This window comes from Pseudonaja textilis, chromosome 1, assembly GCF_049901715.1.
Source record: "Pseudonaja textilis isolate UNSWEBS1 chromosome 1, rPseTex1.2, whole genome shotgun sequence".
In the NCBI taxonomy this organism is placed as follows: Eukaryota; Metazoa; Chordata; class Lepidosauria; order Squamata; family Elapidae; genus Pseudonaja; species Pseudonaja textilis.
Window position 1 is genome coordinate 315,249,235 of NC_141990.1, and position 19,461 is coordinate 315,268,695.

Here is a 19,461-nt window from a genome sequence, read left to right on the forward strand (position 1 = left end):
GAGTGGAGCAGTTTTAGAATTGAAGGAAAACTTCTGGGGTTGACTAGTCTGGGGTCATCAACCTTTTGGACCTCAGGGACCATCAAAATCATAATTTTAAATCCTGCAGACCATTAATATGAATTTTGACTGATGGTGGCTTGCTGATGTTGGTGGGAAAGGCAGTCCCATATTCCAGAGCTGCAGTAGTCACAGGACTGGCCCTTTGGTCATCCAGGAGTAGCTGCTCCTCCACCCGGGTGCCCGGCCTGCCATGGACTGAAGGAACTGCTTCAGGATGACCAAATGGCCAGTCCTGTTACTGCAGCTCTGGAATATGGGACTGACTTTCCCACCAACGTCAGCAAGCCACCCCGGGGCAGATTTCCCTACCCCACCATTGGCCTTACCTTCCAGTTCCAGCTTGAGTGGCTCTACTCAAGGTAAGGTTTGTGGTCAGCTGAAGGGTGGGGGCCAGCAGGTGGGCGGGCCATGTGGGAGGCACAGAGTTGTGTTCCTGCACAGCCTGGATTAACTACTTTGGGGGGGAAATTTCTCTGCAGACCACCAAAATTTTCTTGCAGACCACCAGTGGCCCCTGGCCCACCAGGATAGTGATCACTGGCCAAGTCCAACCCCTTTATGGTAGGATATACATGGAGCAATCTCTTTTAAATTTCCAACATCTCTTTTGAATTGAATGTTTCCATTGCCACTATCAAACTCTTTTCAGATTAAGAAACTCACTGAGACTTCCAGGTTTTTATCCTAGTGAAGTTTTCCTAACTGGCCAATGTGTTTCAACTATGGACAGGGTCAGGCTTCAAAAAAATTTAGCAACCAGTTCTCTGCCCAGTTCCTGGGTGGGTGTGGTCTAGTCGACCTCCTGCACCACAGCAAGGGGCATTTTCACCCTCCCCAAGCTCTGGAGGCTTTCCTTTAGCCTCCAGGGGGGTGAAAATGACCTCTGCATGCTCTGGAGGCCCCATGGAGGCTGGAAATTGGCCCATTTCTGGACTTTGCTTTTGAAGGCCCATTTTTTTTGCCCTCTGGAGGCCAGAAATGGGCCTGTTTCTGCCCTCCAGAGCCTCTGCATGGCCCCTGCACTTACCTGGGATCTAAAATGGGTAGCATGGAGACTCCTGGGCGGAGCCAGCCAGTCGTTGCAACTACTAGTTCAGTAAACTAGATGTAAAATCCAGTTTGTCTGAACTAGTGTGAACCAATAGCCCCCCACCCCGATTATAGAATACCTAGATAGTTTTTAATAATCACAAGCTTTCTTCTTTTGTTGATGACTTGTATGCATTCTCCTCAATCATCTTATCACTTGAGTGGGTCATTAATATTTTAAACAAGTATTTCAATATCAAGCACTGTCAGGGCTCCAGCAGTTACCCCCATTTAAATCATGAGTCTCTAGTCAACTTCCAGAACTTAAAAAAAGATTTATTAGGAGTAAACATGCTGGTGCTACCTGGGTGTAGCCGACTCTGAGATACATCATTCATTGTCACCCTTGACTCTGGTTTCCCCCCATACCCTGGGTGTATAATAATTCATATTCTCCAATGGGACACATCCATAGCCCAGAGTCATCAATCATGCTCTCCAGTTAGAATTTTGCATGGCAGAAACTTCAGTCACTTAGAAACTATCTTTGAAAACATTTATGGAATGCAAGCTGCCCACTGCTCTCCCCTCCCTTTCTGTTGGCAACTCTAAAAAGATCATAGAAATATTTTATGAGTTGACAATCACTCTGACTAATGGAGGATTTCCTGAGGATAGAATAAGACAGAATAATCCTCTCAGGTGCACCATTCTTCTCTATGCAATTCTACAGTTCTCATCCTTTGCAATTTGAACCAGCAGGGGTTACCTTTCTTTTAGTGAAAAGCATAATGCCCAATCATCACCCTACAAGACAAATCCTGCATTTGCGGTGTCCCAAAGAAATGATAGACGCCTCATTGTACATCCTTCTCCTCCTAATCATCCATATGGTCTTCATGCCTCAAGCAGGGTATCCAGCTGGACAACCTAGAAAGGTTCAAGTTTGGAGGTGTCAGTGTGTGCTCCCTTCAAAATCCAAGAAAGAAATACTCATAGATTAGAGCAAAGTTATCCTTTTACTGGAAATTAAAGTGGAAGCTACAGATGGAATTCCGAATCTAAGAAATTGGCGCGCAGATCACATATACAAAGGAATGGAATTGTTCCCACCCCCCAAAGTCCAAAAGACTCTTCCAATTAAAAGTTCTGAATATTATCATGTGGGCATCTTCAGGTGGTGATGAGGCCTCTGTCCATTGACCTTGACATATTTTGATAAAACTTCGTAGCTGCGCAAAAGGGGATAGAAGCTAGCAAGGAAATGGAAAGTTAAAGACAAGAATTCATACACCCCCTCCCCTTTGCTTACCCACCGTAAAGGAATGCAAAACACCTCCAGCTCTCTTCCCCCCCAGTTACCCCTCCCCCCATTGCTAATGACAGCCGAAAGAATTAAGCCTGGCAGCAGAGAAGATGCAGCAGATAGGATATGAGATAGATAGCTAGGGTAGCTGAAGAGATCTTGAGGCTGACGTTCGGACCCCCTAGAAAAAGGACATTAGTCCCTATAAAAGAGAACAAAAATATGTTAAGCATTCTATACATTTTTATGGTTTATCAGGGTACTTAGCATAAAAGTTCTTTAGCAATTCAGGAGCCCTAATGTCTTTCTCATTCACCCACTCAGCATAGGATGAGGGAAAATGTTTCCAGGCTACAAGATATTGGAGACAACCCCTCCATTTCCGAGAGTCCAAAATCTCTTTAATCTCGAAATGTTGTTCACCCTCGATCAACAATGGTACGGGGGGATCAGTCTGGGTCAGTCTCAATGTACAGGTATGTTCGGGTTTTAGCAGGCTAACGTGAAAAACCGGATGAATGCGATGAAGAGTTTTTGGTAGAGTCAACTGAACAGTCACAGGATTCACAATCTGCTCAATAGGGAAAGGGCCTACATACTTAGGACCCACCCAACTTCTTTGACTTCTGAGTGGTCTGTAGATATTTAGTTGAGAGGAACACTTTGTCACCTACTTGATACGACTTCTGTAGAGCTCTCTTCCTGTCTGCAAATTTCTTATGGGACTGGTGCGCCTCGTCCAAAGCTTTATGAGCGACTGGCCAATTGAGTTGAAGTTGAGATATCCAGTCGTCCAATGACTGGACATTGGGTTTTTCACAAGGAAGTTCAGGTATGGGCACAAAGTCTTGCCCCGTGGCCACTTTGAAGGGGGTAAACCCAGTACTGCTGTGGACAGAGTTGTTATATGCCACCTCCGCAAAAGGCAGTAGATCCACCCAGTTGTCCTGCTGATTTATGTAACACCGGAGATATTGCTCCAACACCCCATTAGTTCTCTCACAGGCCCCATTAGTTTGGGGGTGGTGGGCGGAGCTTAAGCCCTGGGTGGATCCTATTAACTTCAAAAATTCCCTCCAGAAGTTCGAGGTAAATTGAACCCCTCGATCAGAAACTACACGCTCAGGGACACCATGCAGTCTGTAGACATGCATAATGAACAATCTGGCTAGCAACTTCGCCGAGGAAATCTTGGAGCAAGATATGAAGTGTGCTTGTTTGGAAAACAAATCGGTCACCACCCAGATGACTGTGTGCCCAGCACTCTCAGGTAAGTCTACTATAAAGTCCATGGAGATTTCCTTCCAAGGAACAGTTGGCCTGGCCACATTCTGCAACAGACCTGGTGGCTTACCAGGAGGTCTCTTGGCTGAGGCGCAAACTGGACAGCTTGCTATCTAATAAATTCTTACTTGGATAAACTTTGTTTCTGAGTGATGAATGAGATGGGGAGTTTCATTAGAACACTGACAACATTGGTCAAATATCAGTTGTGAAATGGACAAGAGAAATCAGCCTAAAGTCTCTACATAGCCACAAATGGACTAAGTCCAATCCCTCATGAATTCCATTGACCTGTATCTAATATTGGGTTTGGCTCAGTCTCTCCCTCCAACCAACACTGAATGGAACCACGTTCAGGTGAAGGAGAGAACCACATAACGGTATGCAGCCATTCTCTGTTACTCCATTTTCTAATATCCTATGCCATATAGTTACAAATAAACAAGTTATTCCATCCAAGCATTGGCCTGACTTCTCACAGTTAAAATGGTGTAACTGATTCTTATGTGCCACCAATCCCTCATACTACCTGGCCAACTATGGCCCAGGCCAAACTTCATCTTGTATGCACAGGGTCAGTTTCATGGAGGTCAAATACACAATTTCACTATGACCCTATCTGCTCTGTGCATTACAAGAAACACAAAAATGTTTTTTTCCCATTCTGGTGTATGAGAAGCTATTACTAAATAATTGCTTTCCTTGCAATTATCAGAAGAACAGTAATACTTAGTGTATCCCCTGTGGATTTCTAGACACAAAATCTTCCAAAATAAACCCTGCTTTAAAAAAGTATCTCTGAGATCTTTAAAAGAGGATAGAGCATGTTACCTTATGAACAAGTAACTCCTGGGACTGAAGAGACTCATAAGCCTTTGTTTCCTTTAGGATCACAGCCCAAACACAGGTAAGAGGAAGCATTGTTGATTTATATTTTTTATTTTATTTTTATTTGTCAATTGCTTACAAGATAATAGGCAAATAATAATAATAGGTATAAGTAAAAACATAGTTATGAATACATGGATACATATAAGAAAAATAAAAATATATATAAAAGAAACAATAGGACAGGGATGGTAAGCATGTTGGTGTGCTTATTGTACGCCACCTACAGACCTCTTAGGAAAAGGGGTGAGGTCAATAGTAGACAGTCTAAGGTTAAAGTTTTGAGGGTTTGGGGAAAAAAACACAGTCAGGTAGAGTATTCCAGACATTGACCACTCTGTTGCTGAAGTTGTATTTCTTGCAAACAAGTTTGGTGCAATTAACCCTGAGTTTTTATCTATTGTTTGCTCTTGTGTTGTTATGGATGAAGCTGAAGTATTCATTGACAGGTAGGACATTGCAATGTATGATTTTATATACTAAACTTAGATCAGAATGAAGGTGGCGTAGTTCTAGGTTTTCTAGGTCTAGAATTTCAAGACTGGTGGCATAAGGTATTCTGCAACGAGTAGAGAGGTGGAGAAATCTTCTTGTGAAATATTTATGGACTTTCTCAACTGTGTTAATATCAGATACGTAATGTGGGTTCCAGACTGATGAGCTGTAGTTGGGTATTGGTCTAGCAAATGTTTTGTATGCTCTAGTTAGTAGTGTGATATTACCGGAGAAAAAGCTATGTAAGATTAGGTTAACAACTCTTAATGCCTTTTTGGCTATGGAGTTACAGTGGGCTCTAGCACTTAGGTCATTTGAGATGAGTACTCCAAGATCCTTGACAGAATTTGGATCATCAACAAGGTCTTGACTATTCAGCCTGTATTTTATTTTCTGATTTTTTTCTTGCCGATATGTAGGACAGAGCATTTATTTGTTGAGATTTGAAGTTGCCATTTCTTTGACCATTCTGATACAAAGTCAAGGTATTTTTGAAGGACCTTGCAGTATTGCAGTATTGTCTGTGATGTTGAATAGCTTTACATCATCAGTGAAGAGAATGCAGTTGCTCTTGATATGATCACAGAGGTCATTTATGTAGAGTATGAAAAGACTTGGTCCTAGAACACTGCCTTGGGGGACTCCACTGTTGACAGGTACAGAATTTGATAGGACTCTCCCAATTTTGACCATTTGTTGTCTGTTTGACAGGAATGCTTCTATCCAGTTATGCAGGTGTCCAGAGATACCATAACATTTTAGTTTTAGGAGTAGTTTGTTGTGTACCACTGAATCATAGGCTTTACAGAAGTCAATGTAGATTGCGTCTATTGTTTTGCCCTGATCGAGTTGTGTAGTCCATATTTTTTTGCAGTGTAAGAGTTGCAGATTACAGGATAGTTTTTTCCTAAAACCAAATTGTTTATTAGAGAGTAGGTTGTTTGTTTCTACATGGAGGATGATGGATTGGTTAATAATTGATTCCATGACTTTACAGGTGACGCAGCATAAGGAGATTGGTCTGTAATTTTCAACTAGGCTGGGGTCTCTCTTTTTGAAGATGGGGATGACCGTGGCTTATGACCATAGTTTTGGCAAGGAGATGGTCCTGAAAGATTTTTCAAAGCTTAGAGGTTCTGCTATGGCAGTAGGTAGCTTTTTAAAGAAATAGGCACATATTCCATCCAGTCCAATAGATAGAGATTGTTTTAGATTGTGTAGTGCTTTTTCAACATTGTCTTCTGTAAAATCGGTATGTATTAGATCATTGTAGTTGTCTGTGGTTTAACTAGGAAATACTGGGCATGATCCATTGCTGTTTACAAATGCTGAGCCAAAGAATGTGTTAAAGAGGTTGGCTTTAATAGTGTCATCATTGCAGTCTTTACCATTAGGTCCTTTCAAGGGTGGGATGGACCTTGAGTCTTTTAGTTTGTTGTTTACAAAATTGTAGAAAGTGTGGGTGAAATTGGTGCATAGAAGGTTTTCCTCTTGTTTAATGTGATAATTGGTGCATTCAGTTTTTATCTGGTGGCATAAATTTTTGTATCGGCGTTTGATATTGGCAACGTGACCAGATTTGTTTTTTCCGCCAAAGTGATTTCTTTTTGGATTGAAGCTTCCTTATTATTATGGGTAATTTGTTTTTTCTAGTTTTTGAGTTGTTAATGGTACATATAGTTTGATGACTCTTTTGACTTCAAGTAAAAATATGTTGTAATGGTCTTCTACAGTGTTGCATCCAGAGAATAGAAATTGCCAATCAAAGGATGAGAGATCATTGTTTATAAGATCATAGCTGCCTTTTTTGAAGTTATAATTGGGGATTCTGTTGTGATGATTTTTGTGTGGACGTATGTTGAGACAAAAGTCAATCATGTTGTGGTCACTGTTGGAAAAGGGTTCTTTAATTTGTATTCCGTAAATTGAATTCAAACTATTGCAGAAGATGAGATCGAGACAATTGTTAAGTCTAGTGTTGTTGGTTGCTAGTTGTTCTCATCCCAGATTTGTTACTGCATTGTAGAAGGTAGCATGCGTGGGTTCAGTTGTACATTTGTTAAGGGTTCAGTTAATATGAGGTAGATTGAAGTCACCAAGAAAGAAAAAAGCGTGTGGGCAGAATGCTGCCCATGTTAGTAGTGTATTTAGCTTGTTTGCATGTTCAATGTCATAATCAGGGGCTCTGTAACATAGTAAGAACTGAAATGTGATATTTAAGGACAGTTCACAGATGATGGTCTCAGGAAGAGGAATCTCCTGGGTAACTTGGATGTTTTTTAGATGTAGGGACTTTTTATAGAAGATAGCAACACCACCTCCTCTACGGATTTTATGATCTGATCGGTAAACATGATAGTCTCTTACCGTGGTAATGGAGTCAGGGAGAGATGCGTATAATATAATATAAATTTAATTTAAATATAAATTATAATATTAACTAAAAATTAAATTATTATAAATTTAATTTTATATTTACAATAGAAATTTGTCCTGGTGCCATCCAGGTAGCACAGGTAGTGCCTGCTCTGCTAAAGTTCCAGTGAGATTTCAGGTTCAAACTATAAATCAGTTTCTGCATAAATCTTGATTTCTGTTCTAGGAGGGAAGATGATAAGAATGACGAGGAAGGAGTCATGCTATTTCTGATGCTGATATTTTTCTGGCTTCTGGCTCCAACTACACTGAAGAGTCTACAAACCATATGTGAGATCAGGCATTGTATCAATTTAGATGAAAGCTACTATAGGCCTGGTGATCTCATCATTAATGGGAATTTGCCTTTGGGAACCATTTTAACGCCTCTTGTCCCAGACTTTAATACATTGAATTTTCTTGTAAATAATACGTAAGTTTCAGTTGGAGCAGAAATGTGCAGATAAATGTTCTCTTTTGTTTTAAATTCTGGGATTCCTTTTAGAAATGCTTCTAGTATTTGCACTGTCCTATTGTGCTTCTATCAATAAAGTACTATGCTTTTAACAGAGGCTGGAATTCTCAATCTCTTGTCAAGCAGATGATAAAAAACAAACAGGAAGAGGGGTGTTACATTAGAAGCTGTGCTGGCCTAGTTGAACAAGTTGAAATTATAATATTAATCTGGACAGTAACTTGTTGTAGAAAACTCAAATAAAAGCTCAATCCTCTTCCAGTATTCAAGAGTTACAAAAATCCCTCTCAGTGTGGGAATCAGCATGGCTCATGCTTAATGGCCTTCGGTAAATCTTTGAGATGTCCCCACACTGTAATCCTGTGCTCAGCAATGTTTACCAAACCTGAATAAGCTTCTCCCAGAAATCATTAGCGTGAAAGTGGAGCAAATGAAATGGATTACATGTCTATATATATATATATATTTCTCACAAAGCCATCCATATTTAGCCAAGGGAGTTCCTTTGAAAAAACACAAACACAGTACAATTTCCTGCCTCCAAATCCCAGTGAAATACAGTGGGAAACAGTGAACTAAATTCCACCAGCACACATGAGCTTTCCTGTAATGTTCCCCAATCTATTTCTCACTACAGGTTCATCCCAGGTAATTATCAGCAGTTCCTTGCATTGATGTTTGCTGTCTCGCAGGTCAATAAGGATTTTCATCTGCTCCCCAACATCACCCTTGGCTTCCACATCTATAGTAATTTCCAGATGGAAATATTTATTTCCTTAAACAGCCTCTCCATGCTCTCCTCACGAGGCCAAGTGGTTCCAGGTTACAAATGTGACCAGAAGGACACTCTGCTGTCCGTCATTGGTGGACTCAATGCCAAATCCTCAAGGTTGATGGCCTCCATCTTCAGCATCTTTAAGGTCCCACAGGTAAGAAAGGTCTCTTGGAAACACTATGGAGACATTAGACAAAGGTAAAAAGCACAAAGAGGACATATCATGAGCATGTGACTCTTAATTTATATTTGATAAAAGGGTAGTCATTATTTTAGTTTCTTTTATTATCTGTTTCATGTTGATGGTTTCTTCTCTTGTCTTCTGACAACCAATAAAAATGTGTACCTGGAATGGAAGGAGATTAAGCTGGCCACTCAAGGAGAATCTGCTTGACTGCTGGGGCCTTAAACTACACAATGGTAACCCCTAAAGTCACCAAAAAAAGTTTTCTTTGTCTTTGAAATACTTTACTGTGTCCCTTTTTCCAGCTTGGTGTTGGCTTTGAGTTCAGTGTAGGAGACAGAATTGATTTTCCTTCCTTCTTCTGGATAAATCCCAAGGAATCTTCTCAGTATGTGGGTTTAGTCCAGCTGCTTCTGTATTTCCAGTGGAACTGGGTTGGGCTTCTGGCCTCTGAAAATCATAATGGAGAACGTTTCATTTCAACTCTGATGCCAATGCTCAAGGAGAAGGAGATCTGCTTGGCCTTCACTGAAAGGTTGAAATCCAATGATTTTCAAATTACACTCAAAAAATTAATTCGTATTTTCGTAATCTGGTCAAAAATTGAAGTGTTTCTTTTATTTGGAGACTCCACTGTTACTAGCAATGTACAAGGGACTGTGGCTGTTTTTGAAAAAATTGCAAAGATATCATTTAGGAAAATTTGGATATTAACCTCCCATTGGAAACTTAGTATGAATAAATCTCAAGAGACATTGCAATATATAAAGCCTTTCCATGGGGCTTTGCATTTCAGGGACCACTCTGGGGATGTCTCAGAATTCACCCCTTTCCTCCTGTCTTTAGACCCCTTAAACCCACAAGGAGATGTTTTTCTTCCTCTGTGGTGGGAAATAGTCTTTGGCTGCAAGATCCACAAACCAGGCAAGACCCCTCCAATGGGGCGGAAACAATGTACAGGGAAGGAGAATGTGCAGAATCTGCCAAATTACACTTTTGAAAGGAGCATGACAGGAGAAAGTTACAATATCTACAATGCTGTTTATGCTGTGGCACATGCTTTACATGCAATGTATGGATCCAGAGCCCAACTGACCATGATGAGGTTTGGAAAGAGGATCTCAAATGTCCAGTCATGGCAGGTAATCTCTTGACTTTTTATCTCATTAACATGCTTAGAGAGGAAGCTCCCCATATGAATTTCTCCAGCTACTGATTCAACGTCTGCATATTCCCTGCATCAATCCATGTCAAAGGATATTAAAGCAGCAATTATTTAAAACTGTTAAGAACCATATTTTATTGAAAGAGGGTAGAGAGGGAAAAGAAGTAAACCAAACCGGGATCCCATAGGTTCTAGAGAGAAAAGACGTTTTGTAAAGTCCTGAACAGCTTTCAACAGATGCCCAAATTTCAGAAGTTGACCATTCTGAGGAAGAGTTGTCAGCCCAAAGCAGTATAGAAATCTGGGTGTGCTTTTGCATCATATTTCAGCAGGTCAGTTGAAATGTTAGTGGTCATATCTGCAGAACAATCTCTATTTCGCTCCGAATGTGCCTTGAATCCAACTTGTAAAACTACACTTAATTTGTTTTAACCTTGGTTTGTGTTTCTATGGCTTAGTATCTAGGGTGACCCTCTACCTTTTTTGTTATCATTTGTTGCACTACTCAGCTTGCTGTGCGCAGACAGCTTCTGATTAATAATGGATGGAAGCTAATCAAGCAGAGAAGCAACCTAGAATTAAGGAGAAATTCCATAATGTTGCAAACATAATGTTGCAAACTTAATGTTGCAAATGTGTTTGGCAACAGCTTGCATTTAGAAGTCGTGGCTGGCCCATCGCTGGAGGCATTTAAGAAGAGGCAGGACAGCCATTTGTCTGAAATGATAGAGGGTCTCCTGCTTGAGCAGGGAATTGGTCTAGAGGACCTCCATGGTACCTCTCAAACCTGTTATTCTATTTCTCTACATCAACCACAGCAGGACTCCAAGAGGTTCTAATAAGGTCCCCACTTAAATCCATCATCAAAAGATGGACCTCCCTGAAGTGACCAATCAGGGCAGGTGCTTCCTTCCACACGGCCCCACTTGGCCAGACCTCCTTCCTGCGTTCTGCTGCCTGTGACTATGAGTGAGACAAAGTCAGTGGGATCTTTCATGGTTGTGATAGAAATCATTGATTCATTTTTAAAATTCTTTTTTTTTAATCTCAAGTGATGGCGCTCCCACAACTTCTGAAGGCAAACTGTTCTATTGGTTGATTGTTCTCAGTGTCAGAAAATGTCTCCTTATTTCCAGGTTGAATCTCTCCTTGTTCAGTTTCCATCCATTATTCCTTGTCTGACCTACAAGCATTTTAGAAAATATCTTGACCCCTTCCTCCCTGTGGCAACCCCTCAAATAGTGGAAGACCGCTATCATGTCTCTCCTGGTCCTTCTCTTTACTAGACTAGCCAAGCCCAGTTCCTGCAACCGTTCATTGTATGTTTTAGCCTCCAGTCCCCTAATCATCCTGGTTGCTCTTCTCTGTACCTTTTCTAGAGTCTCAACATCTTTTTTATAATGTGGTGGACAAAACTGGATGCAGTACTCTAGGTATGGTCTTACTAAGGCTTTATAGAGTGGTATTAGTACTTCCCTTGATCTTGATTGATCAAGATCAGACAGGTGTTCTCTTACTATTTTTTTTGCTTATTTTAACTTTTATTTCTGACCTGTCTTTTACAGTTATGTTTTTGGTGGGTTGAGCTATAGTTTCTTTTTGTGTGAAGATGGATGTAAAGAATGAGTTAAGCAGTTCTGCTTTCTCTCTGTTGCCTGTTACTTCCTTGGCATCTTCTCTCTTTAGTGGATGAATTGTTTCCTTTTTCTTGTTATTTATATCTTGGAAGAAACTTTTTTTTATTATCTTTCCTTGCAAGTCTTTGTTCGTTCTGAGCCTTTGCTATCCCAACTTCGTCTTTGCAGATTCTGGCTATCTGCTGATATTCTGCCTTAGTTGTATGTCATTCTTTCCATTTTTTGTTTTTGTCCTTCTTTTCTTTCAATTTGCCAGAGAGATCTTTGTGCAGCCATGCTGGTTTCTTCTTGGTTTTCTTGGTTTTCTTTCTCAGTGGTATTGTGCTTATTAAGAATAGTAGAGCTAAGAAGAAAGTATAGAAATGTATATAAATAATTAGAAATGCATAGACATGTGTATTTGTAACAAACATGTCTCAGTACTGCTAAAGATGTGATTGAGATGTGTAAATAATAATAATAATAATAATAATAATAATAATAATAATAATAATAATAATAATAATAATAATAATAATAATAATAAAAACAAAAAAACAACTGCACGTAGCCAAGTATCACAACAGGAAAATTCTATAGTTAAATTTGAAGTGTGGACATAAATTTTTTGTGCATCTTGTATTTTGATGAAACTGGAGTTGGAAACCATGCCCAGTAATGAAGTGAAACTGTTAGAGTTTCAGAGTTCAATATTTGGTGTTGCTCCTGATTCTTCAGATCTCCAAGAGAACACCTCTAGAATTTTAGATATAAACCCATCTTCTCAAGTTGGTCACCATGTTATTGAAAAAAGCCTTGGTGTCTCATTTGTAGCTCTAGCCCAAATACTCCAATTTCTGAAGATCTCCTTTCTTTCAGATTCTTGCCTATTTGAGGAATGTCCACTTCAACAACAGTGCTGGAGATGACGTCTCCTTCTCAGTAGATGGACTGGGAACCGCACGTTATGATCTTCTCAATTGGGTTTTCCTCCCCAATCAATCTTTTGTTCCCGTGAAGGTTGGGCAAGTCAATCCTGAGGCTCCCCCAGGCTGGGATTTCACCATTAAGTCTGATGGAATCGTCTGGGCCACAAAGGTGAGCTGCAAGGAAGTATTGTAAGTTCAGGGAAATATTTGTTCACTTCCTGAGATGGAGAACATCTTCCTAAGTTGAAAAAATACCAATTGAGTCAGAAATTATGGCAGTCATTTAATGAAAAATCTGTTTTGCATGTAACACATTTGAGGTTTGATTTGTGTCTTTCCACAAAGGGTTAGACTTGGGAACAACATCTGCTTGAAACAAAGGATGGAATTACAAAAAGCAACATTGATTTTCATGGACCATTGATGCACAATTGTATCCTCATGGTTCTTTTTTTAAGAAACATTGTAGTTCAGTCACAAGCTTTCCTCTGCAGGAGGAGATCCCAGGTCATATCTCCCACATCCACTGGTGTTACAGGAGTGCTTTTGGCCTGAATTTCTAAGGAGTGTTCTTGATTTCTGATAGACAGTGGCAAACTCTTTCTTTAGAAGAGAATCTGAACATAGAAGTAGGGATAAAAAAATAGGAATGGGGAAAGAAGTGCAGCAGATTCATTGCTTAAGTAATTTCAAGTATTTCTGTTTCAGACCATCCCCTTTGCCAGGTGTGGAAAAAAGGGGTGCCAGGCAGGAGAGAGGAGAAGAGTTCCAGAGGGCAAGCAGGTTTGCTGCTACCATTGTGATGCTTGTCCAGAAGGAACCTTTTCTAATCAGACAGGTAGAGCAGACTTCAAATCTTAATCCTCCAGAATCAAAAGAAGACATTCATTAAATCAATCTATGTTTGTTCTTGTTGTCATTTCTGATGAGATTGACATCCACTCATACTGCCCAACTACAGAGGACACTTTTCCTAATCCTCAGCAATTGCTTGTAGGATAGATTTAGGACAGAATTTGTGAATCCCCAACATGCACTCACTCCTACTCTAACATCCAATTGGGAAAACCAACTTCCAATCTTTTCCTGAGGAAGTGGGGAGTGTGGTCCAAAGGTTTAATTTTTTATCATTTAGTGCATGCTTTTTCCATCAGCTCTATCAACTTCTCAGGAAATAGACCTGACAGAGAAAAAGGAGATCCACCTATCTAAATTTCTTCGATAGAGGAGGAGGGATCAAAAAAGTCTGAATGAACAGATTTGAAGTACAAAGCAGAGAGGTTAAGGCAGGGATAATATACACACAAACAAAATAGCAGCATTCCTGGATAAAAGATCTGTTGGTCTTGTATGGGATCCATTATAAAGTGAGGGAGAAACAGGCAGTAATCTCAACCTGAAAGCCACATTTCCCATGGAAGTGCCCAGGGAATAGATAGCTGGAAGTGGACAAATCCTCATCACTGGCTAATCAGTATTATCATAAATGAAGTATTTGCTCTTTTAGATGCCCCATAAATTGCACAGTGGGTTCTTTATTTAGTCCCTTTGTAGGCAAGTCAACAGCAGAAAGGCAACATGCATATCAAAAGAAAAAGAATTTTGATTTCAGATGCAGCTCACTGTGAACCCTGCCCAGAAGACCAATATCCCAACAAGGACAAGGACCAATGCATTGCCAAGAAGATCCATTTCCTTGACTATCAAGACACCCTGGGATACATTTTAGTTTTTCTTGTTCTTTTCCTCTCTGGGATCACTTCTGCAGTCCTCGTGATTTTCTATAAACATCATGATACACCAATTGTCAAGGCCAACAACCGAGATCTCACCTACATCCTCCTGGTCTCCCTCCTGCTCTGCTTCCTCTGCTCATTCCTCTTCATTGGTCAACCAGGGAAGCTCACCTGTCTCTTCCAACAATCTGCCTTTGCCGTTCTCTTCTCCCTTGCAGTTTCCTCTGTGTTGGCAAAGACTGTCATGGTGGTTCTGGCCTTCATGGCCACCAAGCCAGGAAACAAGACAAGGAAACTCTTAGGAAAACCTCTGACCAACTCCATTGTCATAGCTTGTCCCCTGATCCAAACAGTCCTTTGTGCCACCTGGCTGGGAACCTCTCCCCCATTTCTTAACTTGGACTTCCATTCCTTGATTGGAGAGACCATCTTGGAATGTAAGCAAGGCTCAGCTGTAATGTTTTATGGTGTCCTCTCTTACCTAGGACTTTTGGCCTTTGTCAGTTTCACAGTGGCATTTCTAGCTAGGAAATTGCCTGATAGTTTTAATGAAGCCAAGTTCATTACTTTTAGCATGCTGGTCTTTTGCAGTGTTTGGATCTCCTTCCTCCCCACCTACCTGAGCACCAAAGGGAAGTCCATGGTGGCTGTGGAGATCTTCTCCATTTTGGCCTCTGGAGCTGCTCTCTTGGCTTGTATCTTTTCCCCCAAATGCTACATTATCCTACTGAGGCCGGATCTGAATTGTAGAGAAAATATAGTAAGAAATAAGAATTTGTAATTAATGCTAGGATTAGCCTCATTTATATTTGTCTTTGTGGCATTTTTAGAATGTGATAAGATTTCTAATAAACGATGACATGAAGGAGGAATTTGTCCATAAAAGAATTCCTTATCAAGTTCTGCAACTGCTTACAATCTTCCTGCTGTCAGTCTTTTGCTTTTCATTTTTTCAAAGTGCGGTCCAATGCCCTATATGGAAGGAAAACTTGTTAAAGATGAGTTTATTATTTCAGATATTTCTAAGTTTGTATGGCAAGGGAGAAAACCAAGAATTAGATACAAACTACTGCAAGATGCTAAGGAAAGAGGGGGTTTGGGTTTACCAGACCTGAAATTTTATTATGAGGCATGTTGTCTGGCCTGGTTGAAAGAGTGTGCGAACCTCCAGAATAAGAGGCTACCTGAATTAGAGGGCCACGAATTAAGGTTTCGATGGCACAGTAATTTATGGTGTGATAAAGTTGAAATTGATTTTAATAATAACTTTGCTAGACGTGCTGTAGTAAGAGTTTTGAATAAGTATAAAACAAAGTTCTTCATGAAGTTGCCTCTTTGGCTGTTCTCCGCTCTTCCCAAGAAGATTTCTTAAAGAAAAGAAATGCTGGTGAAGCTAGACTAGTGGACATTAGGTGAAATTTTATCTTCAAACTCTGGTGAAACTACATTCAAGTTGAGGTAAGAATTTGAATCAGAAAGTTATGTTTATTGTTGCTTTACATATCAAATACTGAAAGAATGATTTAAATCAGATAAAAAAGAGTTGTGAGTTTGATTTTGCTAAAAATGAATTGTTAATATTACTGTGAAGTAGTAGTGAGCATATTATTGCTAAGATTTATAAAAATGTTGTTGAAATTGAATCTGGCAAGTGAAAATGTAAAACTTTGTATGATTCACTGGGCAAGGAATTTTGGATATAACGTGATGCTTGAACAATGGAAAAATATGTGGATGAAAGGTTTTAAATTTACACAAATCTATAATTTAAAATATTTTTTATAAGGTGATGTATTACTGGTATTTAATACTGGATAAATAATCCAGAATGTATAAGGGTATTTCAAATGAATGTTGGAAGTGTAAAATCTAAGAAGCAACTTTTTACCATTGATGGTGGACATCAATTCAATCTAATTCAAACCTTTCTTGTCAGAGTACAACGTGTGTACTATGAGATTGGCTGAGCCTCTCTTTGTGCAACCCCCCCGCCAGCACAATCCAACTCCCAGTAAAAGACAGAAAGTCCCAAACCCAGTGAATCCTGCTAACAAACACACAATCCTTTTGCACCTTGGGAACTTATTGCATGTTGCACCAGCCCCACAAGTCAATTGTACTATGTTGTTGTAGACTTATTTTCCATTCAGGAGTCTGAGAGAACATGGCTAAAAACTGCTCTTCAGCCTGTTTATGCGGCTGCCTCTGCTTCTATATCTCCTTCCTGTTGGTAGGAGAATAAAAAAGTGCTGACTAGGGTGCAAGTTGTATGAGTTGACATGTGATAAAGCAAAAAAAAATTGAAGTAAGGTTCATACAGAAATTTCTTAAAACAAAAATAAAAATGAAACCAGAACTTTTCTTTTGGGTTTCATGGAAGAGGACTTTGAGAAAAAACATGGAACTTGGATCTTATATATGTTGACAGCAGCAAAACTATTATACACACAAAAATCGAAGGGCATTTGGATTCCCACTATGGATGAATGGCTACAGAAGCTGATGAAGTTGGCAGAAATGGCTAAATTGACCATTTTGCTTAAAAGAAAGAATATAAGTAATTTTGTTTCCACATGGAGACAGCTTGTGAACTTGAAGTGGAAAAATCTGAAGCTTTGATTTTGGGTTTTATTAATTAGATTGATACGTTTTTATAGAAACGGATAGTTTATATTATTATGAAAAAACACAAAGTTGTGGTTTGATGTTAATGCTTTATTTCCCTGCAACAGAGGGAGTCGGAATCAATGTTTCTTCTTTTCTATTCCCCAATTTCTCCTTACTTTTCTCTCCCCCTTCCCCTCTTCTACTGTGCCTTCCTATTTACTTTTGTATTTTATCTTATAACCTAATAAAAATGTTAAACTGGAAAAAAGTTGTATTTATTATTTCAAGGAGTAAAATTTCTTATTTTGTTCCTTATTTTATTTAGTTTATTTTTAAAGTAGTATTTTAAAGGATTGGATTCAGTATCAAGGTTTATCTGTAATCTTGATCATCTTTCTTAAGGACTGTCAAGGCCAATAAGAGAGCCAATACAGATGGAAACCAGGATTGATGTAGGAGATGACAAGGCTGAGCCAGATGGAGGGATCAAATGCTCCAAATGCAACATTCATCTCACATCTCCAAGAGATCTAAGTCCTTGAATTAGTCCTCTTTGAATTCTGTTGACTCTTTTTTACAGCCAAATTTGCTTTCAGTGTTAGTGGTTTGGATACTTCTAGAGATCAATAGCATACAATAACCTTATATTCATTTGTGTCACCTGGACTCCTGATTTCCAGTGCTTGACAGTTGATGACATTAAAGACTACCAAGAGGCCATGTTGAGCTGCACTGCCCTCATCCTGCTCCTTCTTAAGTTCATCTCAATGTGCAACCAATACCATTTCCATCCCACACCCAATCCTGAAACCTCACTGAAATGAAGATTCATCCAGGGTCCACCAAAATAGTCCAGTACGATATGGTCCAGCCACTGTTCCTTGAGTTGGAGTCAAACTGAGTCCACTATCAGAGGTAGGGGAACTATCCCCTCTCTCAAGGATAATACATGCTGGCTTCATCTCAACTGTGGGTTTGTTCACAGTAACAGAAGCCTTTTAGCCTCCATCATTGCATCACTTTTGCCTCTGTCCTCTCTGTTGTTCTCATGGACACTCAGACTCTCCACAGCTCAATTTTATTCTGTTTAACAAACTGAAGTTGTAAGGAGGAATGACAGAAATGGAGCATGGAGACAAAAGAAGAATCAAGAGGAAACTCTATTTAGACACAAATGGACTAAGTCCAGTCCCTCTTGAATTCCATTGACCCTTATCTAACACCAAGATAGTACTAACCATTCATTTATTAGCTTCCTATAGATAGGCATAAATAGTAATAAATCAGTCTAACTGGAACTTCACATGTGGTCTCAATGTTTTGCACCTGACATATCATTTAGAAAGTCTTTTCTTGAAATGGCCACCATACTGCTCCTTGAGCAGAAGCTCATAATCCACAAAACCTCCAGATTGCAAAAGAGTCCTAAGAGAGACAGGAAACTGTCCTGCAGAATCAAAGATGAAAAGTTCCACTTCGGGGAGGAACAATTATTCACAACTGCTTGGTTTTAATACAATCTTGCAAATCTGAAAATGTTTTCTTGTTCTTCATGTTATAATAGAATAACAGAGTTTGAAGGGACCTTGGAGACCTTCTAGTCCAACCCCTTGCTGAAGAAGGAGACTTCATACCATGTTGTCCAGTTCCTTCTTAAAAGCCTCCAGTGTCGGAGCACCTACAACTTCTGGAGACAAACCCTTCTACTGAAAAAAAAAAAAATTACTACCCACCTGCCTTCAATCAAGCACCTGTATACTGCACGAATCAAAAAGAGGGCTGTGAAAATATTTACAGACCCCTCACATCCTGGACATAAACTATTTCAACTCCTACTCTCAAAACGACAGTATAGAGCCCTGCACACCAGAACATCTAGACACAAGGACAGTTTTTTCCTGAATGCCATCACTCTGCTAAATAAATAATTCCCTTAACTCTGTCAATTATTTACTAAGTCTGCATCACTATTACTTTTACTATTAATTTTCCCATCCTTCCTTTCTTTATTTTTTTATAATTTTTATTCAATATTTATAAAATTAAAAACATGTATGCACATTTTACAGCATTTTTTGAGCAATAGATACACTTGTACTTTCCTTTTGATAGCGTCTTATACATTGTCAAAATAACTCCTTCATCCTTTTAAACTCTCTATATAGATACATATAATTTATTTACAATTGTTTACACATCACTCTTATTTTTCAAATATTACCAGGTCATCAGAGATCACCATTTCTTTAGCCAATCATACCAGAATATTACCATGTTTTGTAATATTCACTGTCTTGTTTATCTTTTAGCAGTTTGGGGAATCTATCCATCTCAGCACATTCCTGTATTTTACTGATTATCCTGCTTTCTGTGGGGGTCGTAGCCAATTTCCAATTCTGAGCAAAACTTATTCTAGCTGCAGATATAATAGGCAAGATCAGGTATTGATGCTTCTTTTCCATATTTGATTCTAAGACACCTAGGAGAAAAATTT

At 39.4% G+C, this 19,461-nt stretch overlaps 1 protein-coding gene across 1 annotated transcript; it reads left to right on the top strand.

Annotated features, from left to right (window-relative positions):
- Positions 1–4,506: 4,506 nt before the first annotated feature.
- LOC148128323 (vomeronasal type-2 receptor 26-like) lies at positions 4,507–15,141 on the top strand. Its single transcript, XM_087933897.1, has 7 exons — positions 4,507–4,589; positions 7,668–7,913; positions 8,593–8,884; positions 9,220–10,056; positions 12,575–12,793; positions 13,333–13,462; positions 14,237–15,141. Exons 1-7 carry the CDS (start codon positions 4,507–4,509, stop codon positions 15,139–15,141), a joined length of 2,712 nt encoding a protein of 903 aa, XP_087790023.1.
- The last annotated feature ends 4,320 nt before the right edge of the window (positions 15,142–19,461 follow it).

Bases quoted from the DNA above. Each gene is read 5' to 3' on its own strand.
- LOC148128323 (XM_087933897.1), top strand. From the start codon at position 4,507: ATGTTACCTTATGAACAAGTAACTCCTGGGACTGAAGAGACTCATAAG. The intron at 8,885-9,219 runs GTAAGAAAGGTC...CCCTTTTTCCAG, and splicing joins GCATCTTTAAGGTCCCACAG to CTTGGTGTTGGCTTTGAGTT. The intron at 13,463-14,236 runs GTAGAGCAGACT...TTTTGATTTCAG, and splicing joins AACCTTTTCTAATCAGACAG to ATGCAGCTCACTGTGAACCC.